The sequence below is a fragment of the Geotrypetes seraphini genome, chromosome 8 (genome assembly GCF_902459505.1).
Source record: "Geotrypetes seraphini chromosome 8, aGeoSer1.1, whole genome shotgun sequence".
In the NCBI taxonomy this organism is placed as follows: domain Eukaryota; kingdom Metazoa; phylum Chordata; class Amphibia; order Gymnophiona; family Dermophiidae; genus Geotrypetes; species Geotrypetes seraphini.
This window is the reverse complement of record NC_047091.1, coordinates 41,672,636-41,684,653: the sequence shown is the minus strand read 5'-3', so window position 1 is coordinate 41,684,653 and position 12,018 is coordinate 41,672,636. Positions and strand designations below refer to the sequence as shown.

The window sequence follows — 12,018 nt, the reverse complement described above, 5'->3', positions numbered from 1 at the left end:
CCCAAACTCCACCTTTACCCCTCATTCATGGTTAGAGGCTGGAGGGTGTGTATGGGGGAGAGTTGTGTATGAGTAGTGAGTTGAGGGTGAGGGGTGTGGTGAGGGTGAGAGGTGTAATGCACCAATAGATACTCACCTTTACATGAAGTTGGTTTCTATGAGGCACCCAGGCTATCCTTATCCTCAGCATCTGGTAGATCCTGCTTTTGGGCCTGTGAAGAGTCTGCCTTCAGCATAGGGCCATATTGTGCAGCATGCAATAAGTATCTGTGCCCCCCCCCCCCCCGAAACAATCTAGATGGCAGAATCTTGTTTTTTAGCTGACCAAAGGTGTGCTCAGTGATGGCCCTGGTATTTCTGTGCTGCCTATTGTAGACTTCCTTTGCAGGACTTTATAGGTGGGGGTCATGAGCCAGTTCGCTGAGGATAACTTCTGTCATCTGTGGGGGGAAGCATAAAGGAAGAGATGGGGGGAGTTTGTTAGTTGTGGTTAAGCTGGAGGGGAGATGATTTGGACAAGTTGAAGACAGCGGATGTGTTGGAGGGTAATGATGGGGAAGAGAGGGGTGTGGGGTTGGTATATCTGTGTGCTGTTTGCCTAGCAGCCAGCCACTGGTGAATTCCCTTTGGGTCATTCTGGTGTGGATGCTGAAATGCTGTAGGATATAGGCAACTTGGATCTTGGGTACCTGGCACACGTCCTGCATATTTATGGAATGGTATGTCTGTTTCTATAGGTAGCCTCGGGGTGTTTGAGTGTAATGTGTGTGCAATCAATGACGCCTATTACCGAGGGGAAGCGGGTTATAATGTAGAACTCACCCATGGTGTTCTGTAAGACCTGGGCAGTGGAAGGGAAGGTGATGTAATTCTGAATGTGGGTGAGGAAGGCCTGTAGGAACTGGGTGAGGAGTAGGAGCTGGATAGCTGGGCAAGTCCTATGTTGGCCACTAGGACTGACGAAGATGCCGGTGCCCGGGAATGCGAGGAAAGCGGTGACTTTGAGGGGGATAGGTATGGAGTTGATCCTGTGGGTGCAGGCCTGGATGAGGGATTTGAGCTGCTCACAGAGATCGTATATGGCTGCCCTGTTGAAGCAGTATCTGTCAATGCACTTCTGATCAATGAAGGCCAGGAAGCAGGTCTAGGCTCAGAAAACCTCATATAGGGATATCTCCTGCGGGGCCCTCCCTGACTGCTCTTTTCTGCCTCTAACATAACTCCCACTGCACCAGTGCATTGAAGTGATCCATGACCCACCACCACAGGTTTAGCCCACTGTCCCCACTAACTACTGCCACTGTGTGTAGCCAATTTTGTGCTCTCCTCCCTAGATAACTTCCAGACACTCACTGTCCCAGATACAGCACCAGCAGTACTCACTCAGTCAGCCTACCCCTCACATGTTGCAGACGCAAGTGAGACAATCAGCACTCACTCTGCAGCTCCTGGCACATGGGACAGAGAGAGACAACACAGTGACACAGAGCAAGGTGAGTAAATGAGAATGCAATTTGGGGGGGGGGGGGGGGTTTGAGAGGCAAGTAGTAGGTTGGAGGGGAAGGGGATTGGGGTGAGAAAAGCAGGACTAGCTAGGTGAAGGCTGAGGCAGGGACACAAACAAGTAATACACACTCAGCTGCCCAAATTATAAATAAACTTGGATTTAGACAAATTTCCACCTTTTTGATATAGCTTTCAATCCTTAACACTACTCCTCTGCCCTCCAACCCAGACCGCTGATTAACCGTTCCCCTTAACTGCATCCATGACATTCTGTTTGTCTGTCTTGCCTGTTTAGGTTGTAAGCTCTTTCGAGCAGGGACTGTTTTCTTACTCTTTGTGACTCTGTGCAGCGCTGCGTGCATCTGGTATCGCTATAGAAATATTTCATAGTAGTAGTAGCTCTCCTGTCTCCAACACAATCAGATTGCTGGTGGGACAAAAGACAAACTGTTACCTTATTGCTATTTGTTATGGCATGAAAATGTTCAACTCCTAACACCACCCAAGTCATGCCTAAATTCCACCTATGAAATGCTCACTTTTTGGATGTCTTTACATGGGTGTCCAGCACCGCAGAAAGCGTTAAAAAAAATATTTGATTATACTTGTTGGACGTTATGGGCCTGATTCTCTAAAGGATCCCGATCTTGGTGGCTGCTGATCACGTATCAATCATGCATCGTCATCCTATAGAGAATCACATCTACTTTTACTAACAGACACCTTAAATGTAGGCCAGCATTTTACAGGAGTACATTTAAGGCATTTGTCTCGCATAGGGATGCTTACAGACACCCAAGGCCATTTCCCATGGAGATCATGTCCATGCCACACCATGCATCCTTCCCCACCTGCATTTTTTTTAAAAATGTGTGTCCAGATTAGCTGTGAGATGGCAGTAGGATGCCTTCCACCGCCTACAATTGGGACACACGTTTGTAGAATCAGCCCTTTTGTGTCTACACAGATGTCCAAACCACTCTGTGTCACTTTTTGGATGTTTTTTTGTTTTGAAAATGAGCCCCATTATAATGTAGCATGCTATGCCATACCTTGTATTCTTATTTGAATATTTTAACTGCTTTAATTGTCTATTGTGGGTTGAAGAAGTTCGATCATGTAATACCTTCCTACCGACTTCTACATTGGCTGCCGATGGAGGCACGTGTGAAGTTCAAGTTTGGATGTTTTTGCTTTAAGGTACTATACGGTTTGGCCCCTAAAAATATAACTGACCTTTTCTCTTTCACAACAAACAAACATAAGAGAAGCTCACATCTGAATTTTGTTTTCCCACCGGTTGGATGTAAATTTAAAAGTCATCATCAACATCTTTTCTCATATCAAGCAGCATTATGGGGTAAAGATCTAGAACAAATGCTTATGCATACTACTTATGGGGAATTTATGAAACACCTAAAAACATATCTGTTCTTGACGTATTTAGGTAACTGACCAATATAATCTTAGTCCACAACTACTGATCCCCAGAACTGTTAATCACTAACCCTTAACTTTGCTAAATCTACTCAATCTGTAACATCTTTTAATCATTGTAAACCGCATAGAACTTCACGGTCCTGCGGTATATAAACTGTTATTATTATTATGTGTATTTGACTCAAACTTCTTCAAAAAGGTGATAAATCTTAATAAATAAATAAAGGCAATTCATAATTTATTCAGTTTCTATAATGTTCTCCAAGGGGAGCTCAGAACGGTTTGCATGAATTAATGGTACACTGTCGAAAGCACGGCAGACACTGGAGCGCCGACAATCCAGGGGTGACATTTGCGTGCAGGACAAATGTGTGCCGCTGCTTCTGCCGCTTTCAGGCCTTCCTGTTAGTGTTCTTAGGAGGGGGGTTGGGGGGAACCCCACACTACACTTATAATTCCTCACGCTCCCATTGGGGGAGGGGTTGGGGGAACCCCACCCAGTACACTGAAAATTCCTGTTTTCGCTCTTCAGGAGTTTTCATTGTAGTGGGGGGGAGGGGGTCCTCTCCACCCCAGACACACCCCTTGAAGTGTAGTGCAAGGGAGAGCAAAGAGTTGTAAGTGTAGTGGGGGATTGTCCCCACAGGGAAGGCCTGAAAGCGGCAGCGCACACTTGTCCTGCATGCAAATGTCATCGCGGGATTGTCGGCGCACCAGTGTCGGATCACCAAATTCAGATATTCGAGCATTTTTGCCCGTCTGTCCCGGTGGGCTCACAACCTATCTAATATACCTGGGGTATTGGGGAAACAAGTGACCTGTCCAAGGTCACAAGGAGCAGTATGTGTCAGAACCCACAACCTCAGGGTGCTGAGGCTGCAGTTCCAACCCCTGTACCACAATCTCAGACATAGTATGGTAGGAGATAGAATGGCAATGGAAAAAGAGTTAACAAAGCATGGTAAAACATAAAATGACAAACATGGTATGGTGAGAAATAGTATGGTGAGCCTAGTATTACAAAACATGGTGATGAAACACAGCATAGAAAACATGGAACAGCACACTGTGTGGCAGACATGACATGAGAGATTGAAGCACAGTGTGACAAACATAATATGGTAAATATGGTGCATAGTATAATAGGACAAAGATGGCAAATAGTATGACAGTGGAGAGTCGGGCACTTTGTCAGAAGTTTCAGGGAATTTGATTGGCGCACTCTCATAGAGGGTCAGAGGACTAGGTAAGTTAATTTGGGGTATAGGGTAGAAGTTTGGAGACCATATAGGCCAGTACCATGACATGGAAGAGTTCGTAGGCCATTACTAGGCCTTTGAATACACATCGTTTGTTGATCGGTAGCCAGTGATCAGCACGCAACGTCTTGTGATCCTGTGCATCCTTTAAGATCCTTTTCTATATTGATTTTGTATTTCACCTCCCCTCTTTCCTTCTGTATATGAGTTTGTTAAGTTAAACTTTTAATCCCTAATGTTATTATATATAGTTTTGTATTGTATTGTCTCCCATTAATTGTAATTTTAAATTGTTCATCGCTTAGAAATATGATTAAGCGATTAATCAAAAAAAACCATTAAACTTGAAACTTGATCACTCCTCCCGCACTAGGGAGTGAAATACGCTTAGTTACCTGCGCTACTAATGAATCCACTTTAGGTGGAATAAAAAGCTGCTGGAAATCAGGAGTCATCGGGTATATTTTTCTCATAGCTTTGGCACCCTCAGAAGGCCTTTCCATCAAGTCAGCCAGTTTGAAAAGGCTGCATACTGTTGGGTTCTCTTCCTAGTCTAGGGCTGCCATAGACTCTTGGCTATGAACACTCACCTAAGACCCGAAATCCTCTATGAGGATTCACTCTGAGGGAGTAAAGACATCGACTCAGACTCCTAGTCATCCCAGTCCTTTTCCGACTGGATCTCCGGTTCCTGTAGTAAAGCTTTCCACTGGGGAACTAAGCACTGCTACTACTACTATTTATCACTTCTATAGTGCTGAAAGGTGTATACAGTGCTGTACATTTTGACATTTAATAGACGGTCCCTGCTCTAAAGAGCTTACAGTCTAACTTGGACAGACAGACATGACATAGCGTTGGTGAAGCAGAGCCCAAAATGAGAGGAGTTAGGAATTGAAAGCAGTCTCAAAGAGGTGGGCTTTTGACTTGGACTTGAACACTGCCAGAGACAAAGCCTGCCGTAGGGATTCAAATACTTTAAACTTCACATAAGCTTCAAACAGCAAACTTATAAAATCTAGAAGTTTCTTTCTTAATTCGCACGAGAACTCGTCTGACATCCTGTCTCCTGGAATATTAGACTTGCATTGAGCTGCAACTGTGCATAAGTAATCTTGAGAAATGCCACAACATGCACAGACTTGTTTCAATACGCTTGCTACTTTCCTTCATATTCAGGTAGATAAATTATTGAACACCCCTTATAAAACATTTAAAATGTGGTACATCTTATCCAGGTTAGGATTTATTTTTAATAGTTCTTCAAGTTAAAAAGTACCTTCCACAGCTTCCCATCATAATCACATATCTTGTAAAAATCATTTTCTGCCCCATGTTTCATATATCCATTATAATAAAGGGGATGGAACTCCTCTTGTATGAGGAAAGACTAAAAAGGTTAGGGCTCTTCAGCTTGTAGGGGAGATATGATTACATTACATTACATTACATTTGTGATTTCTATTCCGCCTGTGCCTTGCGGTTCTAAGCGGATTACAGTTAAAGAGATCAGGACATTACCGAGAGAATTACATTACAACGATTTAAGTAAATTACATGTTGTGGTATAGAAATTCAAGTATAAGATATCTGGATTTATCGATAGACTAACTTGACAGGGTTCAAGTAGTTACAAGGTTCAGTGGGGAAAACAATATAGGCAACTGAAGAAAGATACCTAACTTTGAAGGAATCAGTTAAGTGGATACCTAAGGGAGATGCTTATTTAGGAGAAGGTTAAATGGATACCTAAGGGAGATGCTTATTTAGGAGTTTGGATATTTTTGGTAAATGAGGTTCAAGGGGATGACTAGTGTGTTATTTGCTGGGGAGAGTGCATGTGCGATTGAGGAGGGGAATATTAAGTAAGGACGTGTTTTTTGAAAAGAAATGTTTTGATTTCTTTCCGAAACACTTTGATGTCTGTTGTTTTGATCATCAGTTTGGTGATGGTGGGGTCAATTTTCGCTGCCTGAGTTGCTAGAAGGCTGTCGTAAAGTTTCTTACGTCGGGTACCATTATGAGGGGGGAAGGTGAAAAGATTCTGAGTTCTTCTTGATCTGGGTAGTCTGTAGCGGCAAAGACGGTTGTTCAGGTAATTGGGGACCATACCATGGGTTACTTTGAAAAGTAAGCAGTAGAGTTTGATTGAAATCTAAAAAATCCTGTGTGGAGTAGAACGGGTACAAGTGGATCGATTTTTCACTCTGTCAGAAATTACAAAGACTAGGGGACACTCAATGAAGTTATAGGGAAATTCTTTTAAAACCAATAGGAGGAAATTTCTTTTCACTCAGAGAATAGTTAAGCTCTGGAACGCATTGCCAGAGGTTGTGGTATGAGCGGATAGTGTAGCTGGTTTTAAGAAGGGTTTGGACAATTTCCTGGAGGAAGAGTCCAATGTCTGTTATTGAGAAAGACATGGAGCAAACCCTGGATCGATAGCATGGAATGTTGCTACGCTTTGGGTTTTGGCCGGGTACTAGTGACCTGGTTTGGCCACCGCGAGAACGGGCTACTGGGCTTGATGGACCGTTGGTCTGGCCCAGTAAGGATATTGTTATGTTCTTATGTAGGGAAAAAGAATACAAACTTTAGCTACCTGATGCACAGTTCCACATTAGGAGTGACTGCCCAGGTAGAGGATTTTGGTATTGCTGTTGATGATATAGTGAAACCTTGTGTTCAGTGTGCAGCAGCAGCAGCTAAGGAGCTTATTTTTGAAGCATATAGACATCTCAAAATGCCCAAATGGATGTCCATGTGCTTGAAATGTCCAAATTCTGATTTTGCAAAGGCAGAACAGGGACATCCAACACTGTAGAATGTCCAAATAGCAAGGGGTGTGTTGTAGACAGGACTAGGGAGGTCCCATAATCAGGACATTCAACAGCAACAGCCGAATGGGAAGAAATGTCCAATTTTACAAAGAAGGTAATCCTAAGTTAGACCGGTTTCAGTCATATCCAGGGTACAAAAAGGTGATCTGATGGAGCAGTTGACTTTTGGAAGGATTAAGGCATGACACCTCCTCAGTGGCACAGTAAGGGGATGGGGGAGGGGGGGTGCGCTCTGCCCCGGGTGCCATCTTGGTGGAGGTGCCAACATCCGACCTCCTCTCCGCCCCTCCTTCCCCTCCCACCACTAGCGCACGCGTGCCCCTTCTTTACATTCGTACGGAATCTATCCTCTTTTAACTTTAGAGAGTGCCCTCTCGTTCTCCCTACCTTGGAGAGGGTGAACAACCTGTCTTTATCCACTAAGTCTATTCCCTTCATTATCTTGAATGTTTCAATCATGTCCTCTCTCAGTCTCCTCTTTTCAAGGGAGAAGAGGCCCAGTTTCTGTAATCTCTCACTGTACGACAACTCCTCCAGCCCCTTAACCATTTTGATCGCTCTTCTCTGGACCCTTTTGAGTAGTACCATGTCCTTCTTTAAGTAAGGTGACCAGTGCTGGACGCAGTATTCCAGGTAAGGATGCACCATGGCCCGATACAGCAGCATGATGACCTTCTCCGATCTGTTTGTGATCCCCTTCTTAATCATTCCTAGCATTCTGTTCACCCTTTTCGCCGCTGCCGCACATTGCGCAGATGGTTTCACTGACTTTTCAACCAGTACTTTCAGGTCTCTTTCCTAGAGGGTCTCTCCGAGTACTGCCCTAGACATCCTGTATTCGTGTATAAGATTTTTGTTACCGACATGCATCACCTTACACTTATCCACGTTAAACTTCATTTGCCATGTCACAGCCCATTTCTCGAGCGTGTTTATGTCACGTACTTCTTCGCAATCCTCCTGTGTCGTCTGCAAATTTAATCACCTCGCTCGTCATTCCAATTTCCAGGTCGTTTATAAAGGTTAAAGAGCACGGGTCCAAGCAACGAACCATGCGGCACTCCACTCGTGACGCTATTCCAGTCCGAGTATTGTCCATTTACCCCCATTCTCTTTCCTATACACCAACCAGTTTTTAATCCAAGTGAGTATTTCACCCTCAATTCCATGGCTCGCAATTTTTCGAAGTAGTCGTTCATGCGGGACCTTGTCAAACGTCTTCTGAAAATCCAGATATACAATGTCGACCGGGCCACCCATGTCTATCTGCCTGTTTACTCCCTCGAAGAAGTGCAGCAAGTTCATCAAACAAGATCTTCTTTTGCTGAAGCTGTGCTGAATGGTCTTCATCAGATCGTGTCCGTCAAGGTGATCAATGATGCGGTCCTTTATCAGCGCCTCTACCATCTTTCCCGGTACCGAGGTCAGACTCACCGGTCTATAGTTTCCCGGATTTCCCCTAGATCCTTTCTTGAAGATCGGCGTAACATTTGCCACTTTCCAGTCTTCCAGAATCCTTCCCGATTTGATCGACAGATTGGCTATTAGTTGAAGCAGTTCAGCTATAACCCCTTTCAGTTCCTTTATTACCCTCGGATGGATGCCATCCAGTCCAGGGGATTTGTCATTTTTAAGCCTATCAATCTGCCTGCATACCTCTTCTAGACTGACCATCAACCCAGTCAGTTTCACGTCTTCTTTTCCTATGTCGGCTTCTGGTATGTTGCATATATCCTCTTTGGTAAATACAGATGCAAAAAAATGTGTTCAGTTTGTTGGTGATGGCCTTGTCCTGCTTTAGCACTCCCTTTATTCCTTGGTCATCCAACAGCCCCACAGCATCCGCAGGTCGTTTCCCCTTAATATATCAAAAGAACGGCTTGAAGTTTTTTTGCCCCCCTTGGCTATTTTTTCCACATAGTCTCTTTTTTGGCCCCTCTTACCGCCTTATGGCACCTGCTTTGATGTTGCTTGTGCTTTTTCCAGTTTTTGTCCATTTTTGACCTTTTACATTCTTTAAATGAAGTCTTCTTGTCTTTGATCGCTTCCTTCACTGCTACAGTGAGCCACGCCGGTTCCTTGTTCTTTTTCCTCTTGGATCCCTTGTTGATACGCGGTATATATAGATTTTGTGCCTCAGTGACTGTGTCTTAAAAAGGGGCTATGCTTGCTCTAGCATTTTTACAGTGCTTATCTTCTTCCCCACCATGAATCTCATCCCTTCGTAATTCCCTTTTCAGAAGTTCAGTGCCGTAGCCATCGTTCTGGATCGTTGTTTCGCCCCCGTGTCCAAGTTGACGCGGATCATATTGTGATCACTGCTTCCCAGCGTCCCTTCTACTTCTACATCTTGCACTGGTCCTCGTAGTCCATTAAGAATTAAGTCCAGAATTGCATTTCCTCTTGTATTTTCCTTCACAAGTTGTTCCAGGAAGCAATCACCCACAGCATCCAGGAACTTGATCTCCCTACTGCAGCCGGAGGTACCTAGGTTCCAGTCTATCCCCAGATAATTGAAATCACCTATGATAACTGTGTTGCCTCCCTTGCAGTTGCATTTAATCTCGTCCGTCATTTCTCCATCTGTTTCTTTGGATTGCCCTGGGGGTCGGTAGTAGATGCTGACCTTCGTTTCTGTTCCATTCATTTCCGGAATTTTGGTCCATAGAGACTCTACCTTATTTTTTGTTTCAGACGTGTTCTCTTCGGTAGACTCAATTCCCTCTTTGACCCGATTGTATTCTGTACAAAGAGTCAATTTTTGGGGAGCTATGGAAAGAGTGAGGGGAGTCTCCCAGTTCTTAAGCATAGGTTCCTTAAGTAAAGTGTGAAGAGGCAATTTTAGAAGCTCTTTAGGAGGCTCATCAAAATCTAATGCCTCAAGAAGTTCTGCTCTCAGCTCAATGTCTGACTCCAGTCTAACAGGCAAAGATTTAGTGAAAGATAGTCATATGAACATAAGAACAGCCTTACTAGATCAGACCAATAGTCCATCAAGCCATGTAGCCCGTTCTCATGATAGCCAATTCAGGTCATTAGTTCCTGGCCAAAACCCCAAAGAGTAGCAACATTCCATGCTACTGATCCAGGGCAAGCAATAGCTTCCCTTATATCTTTCTCAATAACAGACTATGGACTTTTCCGCCATGCAATTGTCCAAATCTTTCTAAAACCAGCTACGCTATACGCTCTTACCACATCTTCTAGCAATGCGTTCCAGAGCTTAACTATTCTCTGAATGAAAAAATATTTTCTCCTATTGGTTTTAAAAGTATTTCCCTGTAACTTCATCGAGTGTCCACTAGTCTGTAATTTTTGACGAAGTGAAAAATCGATCCACTTGTACCTGTTCTATTCCACTCATGATTTTGTAGACTTCAATCATATCTCCCCTCAGCTGTCTCTTTTCCAAGCTGAAGAGCCCTAATCTTCTTAGTCTTTCCTCATACGAGAGGAGTTCAATCCCTCTATCATCTTGGTTGCTCTTCTTTGAACCTTTTCCAGTGCTGCTATATCTTGTTTGAGATAAGGAGACCAGAATTGAATGCAATACTCCAGGTGAGGTTACACCATGCAGCAATACAGAGGTATTATAACATTCTTAGTCTTGTTAACCATCCCTTTTTTAATAATTCCTAGCATCTTTCCAATGTGCATAATCCTGCTGAAGAAGATGGGATGCCATATGACTTTGCAGCAGATAACGTGGGTTCAAGATCAGTATCAGTATTTTGCACAGATAGATCAGAATCAACGTCCCTAACTCCAGGAAATTCTCTATAGGAAGGAGAAAATGGATGCTTCTTGGTCTGAGGAGACTGTGAGAGAATCAAGAAGAACTCCTTAGATGTCAACATTGAGAATGTGTAGATCTTGACTTACGTCGAAGCAAATGTGAATCGGTACCGTGCGATGATCTCTTGGATTTAGAAGAGCGAGCATTGGTACTGCAGGATCTCTATGTCCGTTGATGTTTAGATGGAGAGCTGGATTCGGTACCCTGGGGCCTCGATGTGCCATACTCAGGCTGGGCCGGTACCAAGAGAGTCGATGCAAGCACCAGTGTCGTATATAGTTTAAATAAGCCAACGAGATCCCTTTAGAAAAACTTCTTAAGTTGGCCCTGGAAGGACTGCACCATGTGACCAGTCAGGCTCTGTGCCTGCCATGGTCCCTGTAATTTCTCTAGTGTCCACCAGGTGAGCCAGAGAGAGACAAAGGTGAGATCCAGATCAGCCAGGGCAGGGCGTGGCTCCCCACATGAAAAGCCAGTAGATTTCTCTAGGCTGTTAGAAACGTTAGGGAAGAGGAACAAGCCTCTCTCCCCTGAAGAGGCTTCCAGCTCCAAGCAGGGCAATGGCCCAGTCCCTATGGAGATAGAGGAGGCTGGCTCCTCTATGGACTTGGCAGCAACTTCACCAGAGGAAGTGGAGGAAGAGCCGATTCCTACAAGTTTGTTCCAGGAGCCAGAAGTAATGGATGTGAGTTTGGTTACCAAACAGGACTAAAGGCAGTGCTGTACTTTTGATTTGCTGAATTTTTGGGACACTTAATGAGGCTGTTTTGGCTACTGCTTATTTTGCCGAGGATATTTTTTCCCTTTGCATTTACTGCCAGAACTGTGTGATGTATAGTGGCAGCATTACGGACTCCGTTTTGAAAACCCCAAGTATTTGCTTTTGACTTAGTTTGGGGGTGGGGCACAGGTTGGTGCCTACACAAGAAACTAAACAGAAACTGTGGGTTTTTGATTTCTATGTTTTTTCTCAGCCGAAGCTTGTAGGAAGCTGAGATTGTCTTTAGAGGGAGAGGTTTGCCACTATCCAGGTGGGCATTTTTGGAGCTGATTCTTGAGCTTTATTTAAGGCAAACCTAAGGCAATTCTCTCGGCCCTATCAGTGCTTATGGCAGCTGTGGGCTTCCATAATTTGTTTTTGGTTTTTTGAATGTTTAAGAGCTTGGTACTGATACAG

The 12,018-nt window shown here is 44.1% G+C and overlaps 1 protein-coding gene across 8 annotated transcripts in view; it reads right to left on the bottom strand.

Moving 5' to 3' along the window:
* BHMG1 (basic helix-loop-helix and HMG-box containing 1) overlaps window positions 1-12,018 on the bottom strand; it is a 484,779-nt gene that overhangs the window by 121,518 nt on the left and 351,243 nt on the right. Inside the window, exons 11-13 of one of the 8 annotated variants that reach the window (XM_033953756.1) lie at window positions 1,838-1,933; window positions 1,384-1,448; window positions 365-440 (exon numbers count right to left, since the gene is read on the bottom strand). The exons of the other annotated variants lie outside the window; for them this stretch is intronic. Coding sequence (XP_033809647.1) covers window positions 1,428-1,448; window positions 1,838-1,933 — 117 coding nt within the window. The 3' untranslated portion in view covers window positions 365-440; window positions 1,384-1,427. Of the gene's footprint in view, window positions 1-364; window positions 441-1,383; window positions 1,449-1,837; window positions 1,934-12,018 lie in introns of those variants that run through there. 8 annotated transcript variants of the gene reach the window in all.